Here is a 21,784-nt window from a genome sequence, read left to right as displayed (position 1 = left end):
GACTTTATTCAAATTTTCAAACATTACATTATTGTACAAGTACAAGAGTAAAATTATTAGGCTTGGTTCCTCAACAGCCACATAGCAGCAACATTACAAGATAAAGTTAATAAAGATAAGTACAAATAAGTAAAATAAGTATATCATAATTATATATATATACAGGGTGCGATTTGCCGGTGGGGATGGTGGGGATTATCCCCCCCTCTGGTTTACACGTCCTACCCTCTGCTGAATTATTTTTATCCTCGGTGGGGATAAAAATTATCCCCCCCACCCAAAGTATTTTCACCATTACATCGTAATAATTAACAACCAAAATACACAGGGTCCATCTTCATTTTGAAACATTTTAAAATGTTTCTCAAAATCATCCCCCCCTCTGGTATATATATATATATATATATATAAGTAAATAAATAAATATATATATAAACATATATATGTGTTTAGGCAACTCGGTTTGGGTATAACTTGAGTATACGCTTGGTGAAAACTCCTCAGTGAACGCTGACGGTGGGAGGCTGAGTGAAGGGGTGCTTTTGTTGGCCACGAAGAGTCAAATAACCGTACAATCTACAGCAATGTGAGATTAGTGACCTCTGCTGGAAACATTTAAAAGTGTATGGTGGTGACGTAGCTATATAACTGATTTAACTACTCAGTGACCTCTACTGGAAGTATTGTAAAGTGTATGATCGTGAAGTGCTAAAGTACTGACATAACTAATCTATAGCCTACTTCAAGAAACACTGATATTTTACTTCTCTTTTGCAATTAAATACATCGTTAAAAGACATGCTATTATTATAAGTGACATGAAAAAATATTCCTGTTGTTATCGTGCATGTGACGAATACAATTTAAACTTGAACTAGACAAGCATCTATCTTCAGCAAGAGGATATATGTGTATTGTACACACCGAGGCCATGAAGCGGGTGTCAGGCTTCAGAGGGCCATACACATGGCCTCTGAGTGCGTGAAGGAGCGCGCACACTGACGCGCGGACACTCGTGCACACACATCCACAAAGTTAATTATTTATCCAACCTCTTAAGTTCTGGCATACAACCTCCCTATCCTCAACGTCACAACCTCAGTTAAACCCAAGAAAGTATTCTTTTTTTTATTTTTATGATTAAGTGTATGTTTTGGACAGTCCACGCTGGATGCGCAAATAATGGTTGGCCAATCAGAAAATGTTTTCTAATAAGCCTATTTTTTTAAATGACTGCCGTCATCATCTTCAATTAACCATTGCATGAACGAATGTAGCCTACTACACAAAATTCTTCAACGGTTTGGGTTGAGGTACGATACAGATCAACTATAGTAAAGATAGTTCAGGGCGCTGGGGAATTGAACAAGCTGATCGAAGGAGCGACTGTGGACTGGTCCATAGCACATGCGAGGGAGGGGGGTTGGAAATAAAATAGAGGGGCCACATAAAATCGATTGCAATACTTAAACTAATTGTTATGTTTCATAAACATCTAATTGATTTACAATTTATGTTTAGTACGATAAATATCCGAGGCAGTAGCCTATCGATTTAAAGCTTTTACAAAAAAGGACCCCCCCCCCCCCCCCCGCTTGAACCGGGCGGCTCCGGTGAAAAACGAGCCCCTCGCCCTGTGCCACATCTTCCACCGAATCATCTGTTGCTTCTGTGGAAAAGGTTTTGGCAATGAAAACTACCGAAGGGATTATTATTAAAAGAACACAATATTGTCAGCGATTTATAATTCCCCAAACCAACGAAAGTCTCTTGAAGTAAAGGCGTACTCATACTGATCTTGTTTTCCACTTTCCACCCTTTGGTAGGAGTGAGGTTAGCGGATACTCAGCCGATGCGGATTTATAACCAGCAGCACCCCACTGTTTACTAAAGGTAAGTTGTTGTTAACTTAGTCAGATTGATTTAGTCTAAACATGGGATTCTACAAAAAGGTGTGCGCTTTCTTGAAAGACTGCATAGTTGGCAGCATTGTTTAGAAAACGAGGCAGCAGGGTCAAACCTTAACAGGTTAAACAGCTGTAGATAGGATTTACCAAATCAAGATTGATCTTTTATTAATTCACCTTCTGAAGGAGTTAAGCCTACTTGATCCCGTTACAGGGGTGGCGTGTGGTAAAAGCATGAATAGGCTATTGGGTACGACCGATCCTCGTATGAGAATAGTATTTACTACAGCCTAATATTGGCCTATTCAAATACATTACATTTAACACATTTGTACCTTTTTTATTTTGAAAGAATTTGTATTAGAACAAATATTACAACTGAAATGTCATGATGCGTGAAGTTAGTAATAGATTATTATAACGACATGGTGTTAAAAAAATAAGCTCCCTTTTTGCTATTTGATGCAGAAGAAAATAAGCATACAGTATGTAGGCTACAGATTGCAAATCCCATCTCCATGCTCTTCATGTGCTTCAGAAGGTTACATCTTCTTCCTCCCTCGCATCGTGTAGCCCTAAGCACAGCTACCCTGTTGCCTTGGCTACTGGTGTGTCAGGGGACTAGTCATACAGCACCACAACCTTCTCTTCGTACCACATCCAAGGGGGAGGGGGTAAGGCAACCAAGGAAGGACGCGGCAGTGCTCGTGAAAAATAAGAAAAGAAAAACTTGAAACCGCTGTTTTCCACTCTGGACAACTCCCGCCCTCACTTGCAAACCAGAGGGCTCAGATGCCAATTTCGTTCTTTCCTGTGTTCCGAAAGAAGTCGGACAATCGTGCTCTGGGAGTGAGACACGATTCAATAGATACATTTTTGTGAGCACGAGCGCGAAATCGCGTGATACCATGTTGCAGATGCACGAGGTCCAACGCTGCGGTCCGACCCGGGACCCCAACGTCACCCGAACCCGTCACCCTGACTCATCAACCAGCGCCTATGTGGAGTGGTGGCGTGGTGGGCCCGTTGTATTGGTCTTATCAGAGGATGCGTCGCGCAGACGCTTTGAATAATATGAACTCGCACATATGTTTTCGAGTAGTTGGCGATGGGAAATGTTCAGTGTGACCTCTGACATCATCACAGTGCCAGCTCTATTCTGGGAGACTACACTGGGAAGGCACGGAACGGATAACGCGTCATGATTGGTTTTGCTGTTATTGTTCACGTTATGAGAGAGAGCGAGAGAGAGAGAGAGAGAGAGAGAGGGCTCGGTGTATTTGACATCACATGGGTTCTCTGATACCAGCAGCTTACTTTTTACCCTCTTTTTTGTTCTAATGTCTGTTACACTGAAATAACAAGTCTCACCTGTTACCTGACCAACATACAGTTGTAGGTGTAATAAATAGGGAATGATTTACCACATAAAAAGTTCTGTTTCTGTATGTGTGTGCATGTGTATTCCTGTAGCCATCTATGAGCTCTCCGAGTTCTGGACCTTGCAAAATGTTATAGAGCTCAAAATAATATTGGAAACAAAACACAGCTGTATGAAAAACCGTCGGTTGAAAACTTCTGCGTATGGACCGAGACAAACACATAGTTGCTTATGACCTGCTGTACAAACTGTGAATTCCTTCAGTGGTCTGTTTGATATTCATATTTAATGAGACACCTCAAGAGTACAAAGAGTGATGAAGAACAAAAGCTAATAGTTATTTACGCCGTCCCTAATGTGCTAGAAATGAAAGGGGAAGAAGGCGTGGGGAGGTCGAACAGAGAAGAACTGTGACGGTCATGAGTGTGAGAAGGCTGAATTAAACCGGGGACGTCATGAGTGTGAAAAGAGTAAGTTAAAACTCTACGTCATGTGTGTGAGAAGAGTGAGTTAAACCGTGCTGTCACGAGTGTGAGATGAGTGAAGTAAACCGTGTTGGTCATGATTGTGAGAAGAGAGAGTAAAACCGTGACGGTCACGAGTGTGAACAGGAAACCGAGGAACCCAGCTCTGTTATTTGAGTGTGTGGAAGGAGCCGTGGTGTGCGAAGCGTTCTTGTTAACACCACAGCCAACTCCCCCCTTTACTTTGCGTCTCCCTCCTCCACCTGGAAAAGGTGGTGCAATCATGGGGTGTGGAGGGGAGGGGGGGCGTGATGGAGGCCCTGCGATGCGCTAACCAAGGGCAACCGCAAACAATGGCTGTGGAAAAAGCAATCTCTCAACGAGGACTGGTGTGTGTCAAACAACCCCCCCCCTCCCTCATCCTTCCCCCTTCCTCCCTCATCACTTCCCCCCCCCCATCCTGTCCCCTCCCCCCCCCCCTCCTCCCAAGTCACCTCACCGCTCAATGCTTCAGATTCCACAGGTGTCTCCCAGTGGGAGTGGATGGATTCCTCTCCAAGTGGGGGCGGGTCAGACTTAGATATAGACGATACAAACATCAACCCCCATACACACATACGTATATAATGAGTAGAGATGATCCAAGCAGTCCAGCAGTCGCAGTGACAGCTCCTCGGGAAGCGAGATGGTCTCTTCCGATCCTCGCCAGAGAACCATTCAGCCTGAGCTCTTTGAACCGTCACAGGGTCCCAGCTGTGGAAACATTCTTTCCAGTGCGTGGCGCGCCCCCCCCCCGACCTGCCTTCGCTCTGTGCCTCCTCTCTGCTGTCCCTCACTCGACGTCTGGAGCACGTGCTTTAGTTGGGTATCGCCTGCGGTAGTGACGGGACGTACCTGCTCTGAGCAGGCGGCGGGGTCATGAACCAGATGTGTGGTTGGAAAATATGAGTCAAAGGGAATCGCCTGGGTTTGGGGGGGGGGGGGGGGGGGGGGGGGGGGGGGGTAAGAGGCGGGAGGGGTCTTGGAAAAAGTCAGTCCTATGTGACCGAACAGTGAAAGCCCTCATCCTGTTGTATAATGGGAGGGCGGAGTTAGTGTTGGAAAGGCAAGGTGGTGTCCGTGGTTGCAGATTTAAGGGACAGGCCTAAAGAATGACCTTCTGCCTAACTGTCTGTCTCAGTTCAAAATGTCTGAAATGCTACTGTCTGAAATGTGAATTTAGCTTGTTTCCACTTCCCACGTGGTTTGTATAAATATCCAAGCATATGGACTTTTTGTGTAGCTAAAGTTTAAATGAAGCAGCTTTTTAGGGCTTAAAATATGCTATGGTTTTAATAACATTAGCCCAACGATAGCTGAGTGCTAGGTCAGATAGGGTGTGTTTATGTGCATGTTCAGTTCATCCGCCCATCTGCGGGGATGGAATGGGTGTGGTCCAGGCAGCAGGGAAGCGTGTGTGTGTGTTTCTGTGTTTATATTTATCTCAGGCTGGAATGAACATCTTTCCAGAAGTCTCAGCCAGGCCTTGTGTGTGTGTGTGTGTGTCTCTCTCTCTCTCTCGTGCTCCTTGCTCACAGACGTTGCCTGTGAGTCACCTTTATGAAACAGCGTACGGCCTCTGACGGCCGATGCTCCTCTTATATAGCTTTTCGTAACATTTGAATAACAGGTGGTTATAGCAAGCCATTTTAGATTTTAATGCGTAACTCCGAAGATTCACACTTTTACTTGTACATTTTTACTCGTAAAAGTAACATTATTTCATGTGTAATTTCTCATATATTACTTCACTCACATCGAAAATCTTTCAATCATCTTATTTTCTAATCTACAATTAAATTCCTACTCTATACAATTCTCTTTCTCTCTCTCTCTCTCTCTCTCTCTCTCTCTCTCTCTCTCCCTCTGTGCCCTCTTTCTATCAATAATGATTTCTAATGCTGATATGGATAAGTCTATTCAAATGTTGCACATTTAGCTGTCACACGGTATACTGGTCCTGCAACATGGTATTTATTTTCCATTCTAAGCTCACCGCCCTAAACCATACCTAAGCCCCCCCCCCCACACACACACAGTCTCACACACATCATAAAAGCACAAGGTCATAAAAATATATTTTAACAACTTTATTTGGAAAAGTTAGGGAGCAGCAGCTGCTTTGCTATGTGGTGCAGACAGGAAGCTCTCTTTTACTTTTAAATGTTTTCACTCTATCATATGCTCATGTCTAAACAAACACAATGGCTAAGTACACACACAAAATGGGCACAGTGAGATATTGTGGGAGAGAGTGAGAGAGAGAGAGAGAGAGAGAGAGAGAGAGAGAGAGAGAACATAGCCAGGTAAATTGGAAGAGTGGAAAAAATAATAATCGCCGTTTCGTAACAATTGGGAACAGCTAATGGTTTATCTCAGGAAGCACACGTGGATTCAGGGACACATTAAAGGCACGCCTTTCCCTTAGCAACCTACGTACTAGCAGCCAGTACTCCGGGTGGTGTGTTGATAGAAATCTATTCCCTGCAATATTTAATATGCTGCCTGTGGCGGGTTTCTGCATGAGCTGTTTACATGTGTCCTCATATCCACACAAACATCCGGTCTGACACCAAAATATTTGTATAAATATGTAAATATATGGAACATATTGTAATATATATAGTATGTTATATATATATATAGTATTAAAAAAATTAAGGCTTCTGATCTATTTCATTCCTAACCAAGTATTTTCGATTCTAAATACAGTATTTAATGATACACAATTGTATCATAGATATATTATTAACTGACCTTTTTGTTTGATGCAAGACGTGTACATCACCCAACTTTACGTTCTGAAAAATCTAGGCTGTCGCCCTGCAGAGTTGTCTACGCTGTCGGTGTGTGAATGATTGTATGAATGGTTGTAAGTCGCTTTGGACAAAAGCCTCTGCTAAATGCCCTAATTCTGTATTGTTGGACGTATTTTTATGCATTCGGAAGTACACAGTGCTCTTTAATGAGCAGACCAGTCGGGTTACCATGGCCATCTGCCTTCTCCCTGACCTTTGAGGAACGGGCTCCATTGAGACTGATCGGAGCCCCCAGGACACTCTCCGCATGGAAGCGATGGGCCGATATGAGCTCTTGTCCGCATCAGGCAGATTGTCCAGTTTTAACCACTCCTCCTTCCCTCCCTACGGACACTTATGGAGATCCACTGCGCACCCTCTTTCTTGCACTCTCCTTATGGAGAGGATCTGGTCTATCCTCATCCGATTGTTTCAGCGAAATCCCAGTTTGTCTCCCACGCTAGATGAGTCTAGAGCACAGGTTTTGTATACAGTATGAATGTCACGCCAAGGGATGACAACAGAATCATTGAGCTGCTGCATATTTGATGTCTTACCCCCTTGGGCAGGCAGGTAATGAGGCGTGTTCCTCCCCTGTAGGAGCCCAGGGGCCCGTGCTGCCAGGGGCCCGTGCTGCCAGGGGACCGCCCAGGAGCCAGGGGACCGCCCAGGAGCCAGGGGTCGGTGTGGGGGGGGGGGCTCAAGCCAGCCAGCACAAAGAGACGCCGGGTAGAGCTGGTCCATCCATCCGTCTCCCTGTTTGTTTGTCTCTGTGTCCGTGCGCCTGCGTGTGATACGAGGGGCCCGCCACCGCGGCATCATGGGAAAGCAGAACAGCAAACTGCGGCCCGAGGTCCTGAACGACCTGAGGGAGAACACCGAGTTCTCGGACCACGAGCTTCAGGAGTGGTACCGGGGCTTCCTCAAGGACTGCCCCACGGGCCACCTCACCGTTGACGAGTTCAAGAAGATCTACGCCAACTTCTTCCCATACGGCGACGCCTCAAAGTTCGCCGAGCACGTCTTCCGCACCTTCGACACCAACGGCGACGCCACCATCGACTTCCGGGAGTTCATCATCGCGCTGAGCGTGACGTCGCGCGGCGGTCTGGAGCAGAAGCTGCGCTGGGCCTTCAGCATGTACGACCTGGATGGGAATGGCTACATCAGCCGGGCCGAGATGCTGGAGATCGTCCAGGTGGGTGTGGCCCAGCGCTCTCCTCTCCTCACGTTTTAATTGGCCGCTCTGATGTTTAATCGTGTGACAGAGAGAGTACCGGCTTGTGGTCGCAAGTCGTTATTCCCTGGAGGTCTTGATTTTATCTTTGTTGCTCTGAGGCGATCAGGTGAATGTAATGATGAGAAGAGAGAAATCGGATCTAATAAGGAAAAAATGTTATCTGAACAACACCTCTCTGCTCCCTCAATCCCTAACTTTCGCCGCCATTCAATAATAGCGATACTATATATTATTATTATTATATATAGTAATTATCTCTCCAACACAAAACATAAATTCCTTTGACATAACATCAAAACTTTTTCTTCACATTCTGTTGATAACTACTTTGTGCTTAACTAATACTTGATAATCTAACACGTAGCACCTTTAAATAGTCCGATTTGGAGTGATGACACATCCACTAGACATTATCATCATCCAGATATCAAAGAAAGATGTTGTTTAAGTTGAATTTGGAAGTACAACTTACAACAGTACAACTTTTATTATATTTTAGTGTTACAGAAATCATTGTAGCTCCCACTGTAAGTAGGCAGCCTTCTCTATTTTCCCCTACTTCTCTTATCAGCGTGTGGCTATATTTACTCTGCAAATAAGATGGACTGAGCAGCTTTTTCCACATGAATGTTGGCTCAGTGGGTTGTGTTTGTACAGACGAATGTGAAGAAACAGCGACCCCCTGTCGGGCATAGATGCTTTTGTTAGTTCTAGCATGGCAAGTCGTTCACACATCCCAGTAAACCAACCACCACAAACAGAGTTTTAGAGCTAGTCGTCACATAACCAATCTACATTCATGGCAGAGTGAATAACTGAAAACAAAGGGATTTGAAAACCATTTTGTTTGCATAGTAATGCTAAGGAAATAAGAATCTATATTAACTTGATTGGTAATTGATCGAAATAGTTAAAGGTCCCATGACATGCCACCAGGTGTGGAAATCTGCCCCTTATGACATCACAGGTGGGCGTGTCCATCTAGATGTGTGCTGGATAGATCAGTCTACCAGCCTACCCAGTGGACTGTAGCAAACGTTGCTCATCTATCCGTCACACATCTAGGTGGACACGCCCACCTGTGATGTCATAAGGGGAAGATTTCCAAAACGCTAATCACACACCTGGTGGCATGCCATGGGACCTTTAATGAAACACTTTGGGTACACAGAATGAATACAGGTTTTCTTTTGTCTATTAACATATTAATTAACCATTCCTTCCCTCCTTCCCCAAACAATCAGGCGATTTACAAAATGGTGTCATCGGTGATGAAGATGCCCGAGGATGAATCAACACCGGAGAAACGGACGGACAAGATCTTCCGACAGATGGACACTGACAATGATGGTGAGGCTGATGCCAGGTTGTCCATATAAAAATACACATAGAAGTGTACTTCAGATGGAAGACAAGTAAGAAGGGGCCCATCAGCCTATCATTGACAAGAAGGGCCAAAAGATACCTTTACGGGTTACCAGGGATACAAATATGGCTGAGATATAGATTTTACGAATCAAAAGAATATCTATTGTTTACCAGCAATATTATTGGGTCACATCTTTATGTAACAGTAAATCATTACTGTGCTCAGTGATGGCATTCACTCAAATAAAAATGTCTAATCACTGTCCCCTATTGGTAAACAATAACCTACCCACTGTTTTGAAATAAGCAGTTCAACTTCTAATGGGCACATTGGGAACTCCATATGGTCGTGAAGTTCAATAAACTCAAACAAAAGTCTTTGTATCATTTTCAGTGTATTGGGCAGTTGTGTCCAATACACACAATATTATGTACAATATAATGTACAAACAATATTATGTACAGTGGAGTAAACTAGGTTATGCCCCACAGGGCGGTTGTCCCTGGAGGAGTTCATCAAAGGTGCCAAGGGTGACCCCTCCATCGTCAGGCTGCTGCAGTCGGACCAGGGGACGTCTCGCCAATTCTGAAGAGAGCTTGATGGTCCACACACACAGTCAAAGAAAGTCCCCTTTTCAGTCCCACTAGCATAACATCTTGGGATTGATGTCTTCCTCTTTGTGTACTGAGCACCGCTGACCGGAGGTTACTAACACACACACACACACACACAATAACACACGTCCATAGTGATACGCATCGAGACAGAAGACTCTCTGCCAGTATTTGGTCTCCATGCTCCACACGATGTCCAGGGTAATCCTCGGCCGCTGTTTAAACAGAATAAATCGGTCCACATAAACACACATAGGACCAGAAGACAGTTTAATGGCGTACCCTTGATAAATGTCACCGCATGTCTTAATGTTTACATGACAATATATTTATCTATGCTGTATTAATATTGCTCTCCTTTCCATCTCTCTGTTGAGCTATTACGTGCTTGGTCTATTTGAACATTTTCTTACCCTCAAGACCTTTCCTTGAGATATTTTCTCCTGCTTTAAAGTGCCATATTGGATAAATATTTGTACTGTTCAGAATGTATTTACAGTACAATGCAAGTATTATGACTATTTGATTCAACTAAGAGGAGCCCTGATTGACTGAACGTTAGATGGCGTTAGTAGAAGCTCTTTGAGATGAGTGTATCAGCAAGAACTACAAGGGCCGTGATTGGTCAGTAGTTGCTCTCTATGCCTTTGGTATTTGCATGCGCTCTGTAACTGCGACTGCAGCATTTAGTGATATTTTAATTCCGTTTATATGAAACGTGAAAGCATCAACATGTTTTTATTCCTTTTTATTTTTGTAACAAAAACGTCATTTTGTTTTCACACAATTGAAATAAAGTCGTGTAAGAAAAATCTACACAAAGACGTCCCACATAACCCCACCTTTCAGTCCCGGACGGAGCACTCTCCTCCGGTCGTTAAAACAAAAGCAAGCGACTCACTCAAAACCTAAATTCATATCAGGCTGGACATAAACTCATGGTAGATAATCATTCAAATGTTTCACAAAAATTGGTGTTTGGAAAGGTGGGCATAAAGCGGGGGGGCAGTGAGAGGGGAAGAGGCTGGTCAGCTCCATCCTCTTCCTCCACCTAGGAGGGGGACTGTGTGATTATGTAGTTCTTCAGCAGGTCTGTGAGGTGGAGTTCACCCCACCCCAACCCCCACCAAGTGTCTGACCAGGATGACGTGAGGAGCGGCAGGGGTTTTCCATTTCCCCCCCGGCGTCTCTCCAGGGAATATGGTGGTGTTGGGGTAGGGGGTACGGCAGGACCCGACCGAAAACAAACTGGAACAAACTGGATGGAAAGCAGGGCCAGGTGGGCGGCAGCCAGGAGCTCGGACTCATAACTCGGTCTTCTCGAAGACGTCGTCCAGGTCAACATCACTGAGGTCATACTCCTCCTCCGCAGGAAGCTGGAGGGGGGGGGGGGGGTGGGGTGAGACAGGACAGACTCTTTGGTACCTCACTTCAGGTTGGTGTTCACACAGCCAATGTTGGGAGCAGAACACTTTGGGTTCTTCGGAGATCAGAATAATTTAGACTCTTGCATACTTTGCTCGACCCCAAAGAAAAAGAGCTAGCAATTCAATATATTGGAACTGGAATACAGTTAGTTACACAATGATAGCCTACAACAAAGAGGAGATCATGTAGGTTGTTGGTCTTTGAACGTTTTGGATTTCCAAAACCACTTGCATTCCCACAATGACCTGCTTCTCAATTGGTGGCTACCCGAAAGACTTGTTCTGAATGGGTCGCAGAGTGTGTGGTCGTAAAAAAATCAAATAAATATTATTTTTACTACTTACTACTTTTTGCGTAATGTGCTGGTGTGCAGGAGCACACCACTGTCGTAAAAACATAAGTAGCAGTCAGAAATAGTGTTAGTAAACCAGTAGTTCTCTCCCCATCGGTCCATCCCACCTACCTCTCCGTCTTTGCCGTCCCACGGAGCTACCGTTGTGATCTTGGGCCACGCCCCCTCCCCGACCGTTGAAGTGGAACCACGACCCATAGAGAGATCCCTGGAAAAATAGTAATAATTAGCGATGATTGAACAGGGTGAGAGTCAACCAGAAGTGACGGCCGCTGAAGTGAACAGGGTGAGAGTCACCCAGAGATGACGGCCACTGAAGTGAACAGGGTGCACATTTCTTTCTGACTGTAGTCAGACCGGAAAGAAAGCAAAGCAAGGTTCAAAGTTAAAGTTTAAAAGCTTTATTTGTCCAACATGATGCCATATTAGAGAATTGTCTTTGAATGAAGGCAATCTGTTCTCTAATCGTGCCCCCTGTTCCCTTCAGTGGCCATCACTTCTGGGAGTCAGGGGAGAATAATAAGTAGCGCGGAAGCGCCCCCTACCTGAGGAACTCATGAATGCCGCTGTCGCTGAAGGAGCCCTTGAGCAGAGCATACTTCATCTTGCGGGCGTTGATGGCAGCCATGGCTGGGTAGCCGAACCCTCCGATTCCCAAGGCATTCTCCAACTCCATCTGGGCCCCGCCCTCGGTCCACAGCCACCTACGGACCCGGCACGGGTGGGGGTAAGTGAACATGAACTTTATTATTCAAATTTAGGACATCTAGAAGAGATTTCATCCAGAGCGACTTACAATACTTTTGTCAGAAGAAAGAGAAACGAAATAATGCTGTCGGTAGAGTGAAACCCTAACCCTAGCCCTAACCCATATAAACAAGTGCCAAGCATTAACAATTGTTAGGTTAACCCATTCCCCGTATACAACAAAGATAGATAGGCTAGGAGTGTGTACATTAAGTGCCAGGGCATACAACATACAATAAGTGCATAAGAGGGATGTTTTTACGAGAGTAAGGGTGGAGAAGGGGCGGTTGGAGGTAAGGGAGGAGGCTATGCAGAGTCCAGGTGAACTCTTAACATGTGAGTCTTGAGCCTCTGGCTGTATTATGGTGGAGTTATTGATAGGAACGAATACAACGAACAGAAGGGCCGTACCCCCACATCTTCTTCTTGTACTTGTCAGCCATTTTCATCACAACCTCCAGATAGCTGTTCCTCCCGGACGCGCCTGTTGGGAGGAAACACATGCATGAGGACCACAGAGGGGGTTTTACATACAGAGGATATATATAGATATATATATATAGATATATATATATATATATATATATATATATATATATATATATATATATGAGGACACAGTACAATGTTTTTTTTGTTTAAACAGCTTAAAACCTTGCCTTCTCTTTGCTAGGGATACAGCTTAGGGACAAATTCCAAATAGTACCCAGTTGAAAAACAACAGATTATAAAGTAGTATAACTTTGTTGCTCAAGGCTCATATAAAAAAATGGAACTATACAGTTAAGTAGCATACCAAAAAGAAAGGACAGAACGTGGCAATGAAAACAACTTCAGGAGGCAAGTTTGAGTTGGACAGCGAGGCGGGAAAGAGGGGAGAGGTGTTGCTCACCTGTGTCGAGGATGTGTGGCAGCACAGCGATCACACACAGCTGGCTGTCCACACAGGTCTTCAGACTGTCTTCGCTGAGGATCTGAAACACACAACAATTTAGTTGTCGCTCAATTCAAATTCCCAACCCAAATGTCCATAATCAACTGCCATACAGGTGGATACCAAAATAAAAGATTTGAAAAATGTTTACATAAAAAAAAAAATATATATAGATATATCCAACATTATCTTTACTATGAAGACTTAAAATAAAAAACAAAAATACCACACACACACACACACCTCCATTAGCTCAGGCGGAGCGGCGTTGTCAGAGAACAGGTCCAGCGCCCTGGCGATGATGTCAGCCCGGGAACGCCCCCCTTGGTAGTCCTCAGGCTCCTCCCCTTTACGGAACACTTTGATGGTGGGGAATCCTCGGACCTAGACACAAAACAACAGAAACAATGGACACTTTATAACGTAATCTCTAAACGGGGGCATCAACAAATATGAAGTGGTGGTTAGTGGAAGATCGATTGTTAGATCTATGGTAAATCTATAGATCTACGGATAGAGACAGGTGACTCTCAGAGTCTTCTTTAGACACACCTTGCATGCTCTCACGTATCCCCAAGCCATTGATCGTTAATATACGTCCATCAGATGGGTTTTAAGAACTAAACAAGCACAGAACATGGAGGTAGGTCGTTTGAGCCTCATGTACACGCTTCTGATTTTATATTTACTATGCATGGCATCCGGTTCAGAATACGTCATGAATCCCGTGGGAAATAGTTTGTCACAACTGCCCATGGATCAGGAATGCGTTCCCCAGTGGACTAGAGAAGGTGTGCTCACCCCGTAGCGGCTGGAGACCCCCTGGTGGATGGTGGCGTCCACCGCCCCCAGGCGCACCTTTCCTTTGGTCTGCTCCTGTACCACGCTGGCCGCCGCCGCCCACTCCGGCTCCAGGCTGCACACAACACCGTGGTGAGGAGGGCTCAAGGCTACACTGACCCGGGCCACACATGGTCACTGGCATAGGAACAAGTGATTTAACACGCGTTTCCTAAGTAGCCCTCCAATTAAATATCATTATCAAGACTAAGGCCATTTGATTTGACTGTGGATTGATAAAAAGCGACTGCTCTTCCACAAAACCAGATTCATCTGGAAATGCAAATGCTGTTTGAGTCATTACTTTACTGATAGCTATCTTTGACTTTTATTGTCACGCTTCAATGCAGTTACATTGTACAAACTCCTCCATTTCTAATGCTGAACCCTAAAAGTACCTGTGATCATTTGCAAGATTATCGTTGTGTGTGTTAATCTGCGTGAGTGCGTGCATCTTCGTGTGTGTGTGTGTTTATCTGGGTGTGTGTGTGTGTTTGTCTGTGTGTATGCGTATGTATCTGTGTGTGTGCGTGTGTAGCCGTGTGTGCGCTTGAATATGTATGTGTGTGTGTGTGTGTGTGTGTGTGTGTGTGTGTGTGTGTGTGTGTGTGTGTGTGAATGTATCTGCATGAGTGTATGTGCCTGTGTGTATGTGTGAATGTATCTGCTTGAATGTGTGTTTGAATCTGTATCTGCATGTGCGTGTGTGTGTGTTTGAGGAGTTAGAAAGGGAAGGGGCACAGAGCCGTACCTCTTGCAGTGTCCACACCACGGGGCGAAGAACTCAACCAACCACACGGCGTCGCCCTCCATCACCAGCCTGTCGAAGTTGTCGTCGGTCAGCTCCACCACGTCCTTAGTGCTACCTCCACCACCACCGCTCTAGAGGACACACACAAAGACACCATTTATCAATGAGTCAGTCCGCAGTCGCTTTTCACCCAAGTGACTAATCAGCGTGTGTGTTATGAGGCAGGTTGGTGTGTGTGTTATGAGGGAGGTTGGTGTGTGTGTTATAAGGGAGGGTGGAGTGTGTGTTATGAGAGGTTGGTGTGTGTGTTATGAGGGAGGTTGGAGTGTGTGTTATGAGGGAGGTTGGTGTGTGTGTTATAAGGGAGGGTGGAGTGTGTGGTATGAGGGAGGGTGGAGTGTGTGTTATGAGGGAGGGTGGAGTGTGTGTTATGAGGGAGGGTGGAGTGTGTGTTATGAGCGAGGTTGGAGTGTGTGTTATGAGTGAGGTTGGTGTGTGTGTTATGAGGGAGGGTGGAGTGTGTGTTATGAGGGAGGGTGGAGTGTGTGTTATGAGGGAGGGTGGAGTGTGTGTTATGAGCGAGGTTGGAGTGTGTGTTATGAGTGAGGTTGGTGTGTGTGTTATGAGGGAGGGTGGAGTGTGTGTTATGAGGGAGGGTGGAGTGTGTGTTATGAGGGAGGGTGGAGTGTGTGTTATTATCGGTTCTGTTCGTTATGATTGATTTATATGCCTCTTTAGGACAGGCGGTCCATCTATGTTCTGTGATGCACGACCTCTCCGTTTGTGTCCTGTTCATGACATAAAGCTCTGGGCTACTTGCGTCAAAAACATACTGATCTCCTTTAATTTTACTGGAAGATAAAATCTAAACAAGGCTTAACAACTTAGTGAAAAGACGTCAGACTGCAGAGTCCCTTGAGGAATCAGCACTATAAGGTTGCTATTGGTTTGACTGTTCTGTAGACGCTCCCTGGTGCTGGGCGGGGCCAGGGGGGGGCTGTACCTGTCGGCTGTAGTCAGAACCTCCAGACTTGCCGCTGAGCCTCTCCTTCACCAGGGAGCGCAGCGCGGTCATGGCTCCTTCCACGATGGCCTGGCTGGTGCGTCCGCCTGGTGGGAGGGGATGGGCGGAGGGGCAGAGGTTAGAGGACAGCATTTCATCAGACTGTGGGAGCCCTAAAAAGTTATTACACGCAACAACAAAAAGAGCTCACTAAAAGTCACGCAGTTAGAGTGTGGCAGCCAACTAGGTGGCGTGTGGCAATGTCCCTTTGCTTCGACTAGTTTGGTGGATTTTGATGTCCATGTCTGAGACACTTAGTAGTAGTAGTGTAAGGCTAAGTGTGTGGTTCATTTCGTACTCAATATCGCTCATTGTCCTTAAAATATCACTGGGTTGCCACAGGTCATATCCATAGGGATAACAAGTCCCCTCTCCTTCCTAGAACACACCTTTTTCTAAACACAGTGTTCCCCGTTTCAGGTAACCCTCTGAAACAGGGGTTTCCCTCACACTTGAAATACCATTTACGGCCAGTCAAGTGGGTCTAAAAATCCTCAATAGCAAGCAGTAAAATCTATGCAAACATGCGTCCACCTAACCCTTATTCATAGCACCCCTGTGCTATGAATAAGGGTTAGGTGGACGCATAAGGGTTAGGTGGACGCATGTTTGCCTACGGCTGCTCAAACCAAAATGACATCATCTCAACCGTCAGTCATAGTTCATACGGCAATTTGTCGCATGTCACAGATTCTGAAGCTCCGGGCAGAGTGTGCATGAACTGTGCGTCCACACCAATGTTAGGAAGAAAGGGCAGCTTTAAATGCCATGGCCGTGCGTGACATGTCCGAGCAATTCACGCATGCATCATCATGGGGACTATACTGGAAGCTTTATGCAGGTCAATTCCATGTCAAAGTAAGATTGTACTTTCTCAAGATCATTTGTTTTGGAGAAAGGTTCCTCACATAGGGGCCACTTCACTAAGGCAAGGGGTTTCAACTGATCAATCACAGACCAAAGCTAGCAAAAACAACTCATCAAAGCCAACCAATCGGGTGCAGTTCATGTACCTTGGAAGTCGTCCGGCTTGTTCTTATTGGCTCCAAAGATCTTGATGGTGGGGAAGCCCCGGACCCCGTACTGGCTCCCCAGGGACTTGTGTTGGTCAGCATCCACAGCCCCCACCTTCACAATACCCTGGAGACACGGTTGGGATAAACACACTCACTCAGTGGAATTTAAATTCCTTCATCTGGCCCATTGTGTTTTCTGTAATAAAGGATGTATGGTGTGATACGTGTATTTTTTATTTAATAACAAGTGATAAGTTATACCTACTAAAATTATTTGGACTACTATGACTACTGTGTACAAAAACAAACAGTGGTGTATGAAAACATTAATATTCTTGTGGTTCCAGTTGCTTGAATTTCTGAACCTGCTGAACCTGCCCACGCAAATTTAAAGTGTGGGCTACATAACTGTGACAAAAAATAATGATATTCAAATGAGCTCTTTCTGAGCCATCTATGGAGCAATGCATAGCATATGTGGCCGTTGAGTGATCTTCTTGACACAAGCAATCATGATGTTCTTCTTTAAAAACTAAACTGGGGGATACTAGGGTTATCTTTACACCTACTGTCCCATACTATTGAGGATGCAGACTTTTTTATCATGATGCCCAATCGGGCACAGCCAGCGAGGCTTGCAACAGCAGGCAGATAAACAGCTACTCTTACTAAACATCTATGATAAACGCCTGAAAACATATAGAGCCAGGAATGAACAGAGCGAAAAACTCCAGCATGAAAGATAACTGCTACACAGTTGGTCAACATGTTTGATATCATAACCATCAGACGTTTAACCATCTGAAACGGGCACCGTGACCCTTGTGTTTACCTTGAGGGCTGTGGCCGCCTTCTTCCAGTCTGCCGTCAGGCTCTGACAGTGGCCACACCTGCAACCAGGAGAACAAGCTGCGTGTCAGTCACTGATGGCGAACAATGAATCAAATATACGCTGGGGTTCGATCAACGAACATCAACAGGTTCCACAAATAAAAATAACATCTGCTGTGTTGTTGGGTGCCATTATCTTTATACAGACAAGCATCCTGCATTAACCTAACATGTTACAGTTGTTAGCTGTGTGTAATGCATGTTGTCTTTACAACCTTTATGTATACAATGTCCGCACTTACAATATATGCACAGTGTGGCTAACAACCAGCTTTTTGGTTAACAGGGGTGTGCACATAGCTTTGTGTAATGGTATGATTGTAATGACGGTCACGCAGTAAGGTTACACATAGATGGGCTCACCATGGCGCATAGAACTCAATGAGCCACAGGCTGTCGCTCTGGATCACCTCCTTGTTGAAGTTGGAGGGGTTGAGCTCCACCACATCGTCCCTGGCCGAGTAGAACCCGCTGACGGCCAGCACCAGAGAGCAGCCCAGTACACCTGCAGCACCACCGCGCCGAGGGGAAAAACAGAAACACAGAAAGATGTGCACAACAGCAGTGTAAGGCCAACACAGTGCGGCCGCTAAGTACATCTGTACATCTGCACCACCACGTCAAGGTGAAGGAGAGGAACACAGAAAGGTTTCTACAACGGCAGTGTTAAGCCCACACAATGCAACCCCACACAACAAGCGGTGTGCCTGTACATCTGCACAAATATGCAGATAAGTATCACTATGAACGATTGTATCGTCACAATACGGGAAACACAGCAAGTTAGAGCCTATTCACAAAGTTAAGGGACAAAAGAGTCAGCCAAACCCGTTTAGTTTTCACTATGAACCCACTGCTGTACCGCAGGGCCGATAGAAACGTCGCCCAATCGCCGCTTATCCTAAAACCACCACAACATCTAACCCACAAACAATTTTCTCTGGATTTAACTAATGACAAATATTAAACCGGATAGTTCATGTGCATTTTCTTACCGATTAAAAGTGAGCCCATGGTTCAGCAAGATAGTCTCTCTCTTTGCTCCTCTCTCTGTTAGCTCTGAGCGGCGCCGCCTGAAAAGTAGAAGGCGAAGTCTTACCGTGGCCCGCGCTGATTGGTCCGTCAGCGGCGACGCTCCTGTCGGGCCAATCACTGAGCGCCGTGTAGTTTCACTACCGGTATGTAGGAGGAGAGAGGATCCCGACACGAGCGCGTCTATGAATGGATGGATGGGCGACAGAATAAAAAAAATACGGAATTATAGTTGAAACAAAAAGGGGATAGAAATGGCTTGGGTTAACTTACAATTTGCCCCGGCCCAGCCAGAGCGGTATATTAAAATATTGTTGGTTTTAATATCATAGAGAAGAAACAAAAACAGTAACAAACAACCGCCCTCAGAGTTAGTGAGTGAAAGTGTGAACCACGTGTATCAAGCTGCCATAGGCCGTCTGACACGAAGGTCTACCTCTGACCAATCATCCACCTGTATCTGTCTTATTATGAGGAATTATTTTGTCCAAGTTCTATAGTTCAGTGATTGTATTATGATCAGAGTGGTGATGGGAAATACACGTCTGTGTATTCTCCAACTACCACATAATACACTACATAAGACCTTTGATGCGATAAGATAATACTAATAATAGCAGATGTCGTTGACTGTAGCCCACCAAATTTGTATCATTCAATTGTTTTCAAGGCACTTGGGTATTTTAGCAAATTCTTCAACTTTTGTATGATATTAATGATATGACAATAATCAATAATCATCATTTCTAATAGTAAACAATTTCAACAGAGGCCTGTTGGATCTTGTTGAATGCTTTATGTATGGCTGTCAGTGACCACTAGAGGGAGACAAACACTACGGTCACACGGGGGCGTTCATGTCTGATTGAACACACATCCAACTATTTCATATTCAATATACGCATTAGTTTATTAGTATGGAGGTCGGATATATTTGACAGAAATAAACAAATTGAAAAATAGTAACTAATTTATAATTTGTTTAGGAGAGTTTGCTTAAGCTGTAAGTTAGTGTATCTTATATAGGCCTAGGTCGGTTTATTAATTATGACATTTCGTCAACCAAAAGCATAAAGGCAATTTCCCTTTTGATTGTAAAATGTGATAACATTTTGTTTACGACTTTATGTCACCGTGCCCTACATAATTATTAAATATTATGGTTCACTTTGCCTACTAGTCGTAGTGCCTCGTTAGTTAGTTAGTGTTTTTTTCTCTCTGTAAAGTAAAGTGATGTCTTCTTAGTTTCTACACTCCCTATACTAACTCACTTTAGGGCCTCATCGTCACTAAATCAAATGAACATTTTAACGTTAACATTCACTGACTGGTGTGCTCATGTGTATGTGATCTTTGGCGCGCGCCGGAATGCACGGCGCGCACTCTAGGTTCCCCACAGCGCGCGTGGTGTGCTTCAACCAGCAGACGGCCGGGAGCAGACAGGCGGAGTGGTGCGTCCTCCTCCTCTGAGCTCACACCCCGGGAGGAGACTGGCGGAGTGGTGCATCCTCCTCATCTTCCTCCTCTGAGCACACACACCGGTGAGGCTCGGATGCGTGCGTAACACTCAGACACCGAGTTTGGAGCACGGTGAGACAACGGACGGCGCCATGGCTTGCTACAACACTTTTCTGTTGAAGACGGACAATGTGGAGAAGAAGATCATCATGTGGGGTTTCCCGAGGACACGGTACACGAACTGCAACGGATCGTCCGGGGCAAGCGAGCAGACCGAGGTGGTGGTGAACATAGGGGGGGTTAAACAGGTTTTGTACGGGGACGTGCTGACCCGCTTCCCGGAGACCCGTCTGGCAGGGATCGTGGAGAGTTCCTCTGCGGGTTCCGAGGACCTCTCCTCACTGTGTGACGACTACGACCCGGACTCCAGGGAGTTATACTTCGACCGAGACCCCGATGCGTTCAAGTGCATCATGGAGCTGTATTACTACGGGGAGATCCACATGAAGCGAGGCATCTGCCCCATCTGCTTCATGAAGGAGATGGAGTTCTGGAAGATAGACCCCGACTATCTGGACGAGTGCTGCAAGAGCAACCTGAGCGACGTGGAGAACGAGCTGGCGGAGATCGCGGAGAAAGTGAAAACCATCCTGGTGGACCGAGATGGGGACCCGTCGGGCACCGGCTGGCAGCGCCTGCAGACCATCCTGTGGAGGCTCATGGAAAAGCCCGAGTCCTCGCTCCCCGCGCGCACCATAGCCATCGCGTCCTTCTTCTTCATCCTGGTCTCCTCCGTGGTCATGTGCGTGGGCACCCTGCCCGACGTGCAGATAGAGAACGCGGAGGGGAACCTCACGGAGCACCCCACGCTGGAGCTGATCGAGACCCTGTGCATCGGCTGGTTCACCGTGGAGTACGTCCTGCGTCTGATCTCCTCCCCCAACAAAGTCAAGTTCGTCCTGTCGTTCATGAACATCATCGACTTCATGGCCATCATGCCGTTCTTCGTAGTGTGGACTTTAACATCTCTCGGCACAGCCATGATGGAGCTGGCCAACGTGCAACAGGCAGTGCAGGCTTTGCGCATCATGCGCATTGCGCGGATCTTCAAGCTGGCTCGCCACTCGTCGGGCCTGCAGACCCTCACGTCGGCGCTGAAGAGCAGCTTCAAGGAGCTGGGCCTACTGCTGATGTACATGGGCGTGGGGGTGTTCCTGTTCTCCGCGCTGGGCTACACCATGGAGCAGAGTCACCCGGACACCTTGTTCACCAGCATCCCACAGTCCTTCTGGTGGGCCGTCATCACCATGACGACGGTGGGCTACGGTGACGTGTACCCCAAGACCACCCTGGGTCGGTGCAACGCGGCGGTCAGCTTCCTGTGCGGGGTCATCGCCATAGCGCTGCCAATCCACCCCATCATCAACAACTTCGTCATCTTCTACAACAAGCAGCAGGTG

At 45.8% G+C, this 21,784-nt stretch overlaps 3 protein-coding genes across 3 annotated transcripts in view; 2 read left to right on the top strand and 1 right to left on the bottom strand.

The window, feature by feature from the left end:
• The first annotated feature begins 1,705 nt into the window (after window positions 1-1,705).
• hpcal1 (hippocalcin-like 1) lies at window positions 1,706-10,761 on the top strand. Its single transcript, XM_079753469.1, has 4 exons — window positions 1,706-1,893; window positions 7,190-7,787; window positions 9,074-9,179; window positions 9,690-10,761. Exons 2-4 carry the CDS (start codon window positions 7,410-7,412, stop codon window positions 9,785-9,787), a joined length of 582 nt encoding a protein of 193 aa, XP_079609595.1. The 5' UTR covers window positions 1,706-1,893; window positions 7,190-7,409; the 3' UTR covers window positions 9,788-10,761.
• Window positions 10,535-18,918, bottom strand: pdia6 (protein disulfide isomerase family A, member 6). Its single transcript, XM_079753468.1, has 13 exons — window positions 18,830-18,918; window positions 18,198-18,339; window positions 17,776-17,833; window positions 16,941-17,067; window positions 15,868-15,974; window positions 14,865-14,995; window positions 14,075-14,189; window positions 13,517-13,657; window positions 13,232-13,313; window positions 12,751-12,823; window positions 12,138-12,296; window positions 11,704-11,800; window positions 10,535-11,188 (listed from the first exon to the last, which is right to left on the bottom strand). Exons 1-13 carry the CDS (start codon window positions 18,846-18,848, stop codon window positions 11,117-11,119), a joined length of 1,323 nt encoding a protein of 440 aa, XP_079609594.1. The 5' UTR covers window positions 18,849-18,918; the 3' UTR covers window positions 10,535-11,116.
• Window positions 18,919-20,431: 1,513 nt separating this feature from the next.
• The window catches only part of LOC307088149 (voltage-gated potassium channel regulatory subunit KCNF1-like), a gene marked incomplete at its 3' end in the record, with an annotated part of 1,557 nt that continues 204 nt past the window's right edge, over window positions 20,432-21,784 (top strand). The window contains exon 1 of the mRNA XM_079753947.1: window positions 20,432-21,784. This exon is cut by the window's right edge and continues 204 nt beyond it. Within this exon, the coding sequence (XP_079610073.1) occupies window positions 20,477-21,784 (1,308 nt within the window). The 5' untranslated portion in view covers window positions 20,432-20,476.

The sequence above is a fragment of the Pollachius pollachius genome, assembly GCF_949987615.1.
Source record: "Pollachius pollachius genome assembly, chromosome: 16".
Taxonomy (NCBI): Eukaryota; Metazoa; Chordata; class Actinopteri; order Gadiformes; family Gadidae; genus Pollachius; species Pollachius pollachius.
Note: the sequence above shows the minus strand (reverse complement) of the source record. Positions and strands in the feature narration are given on the sequence as shown.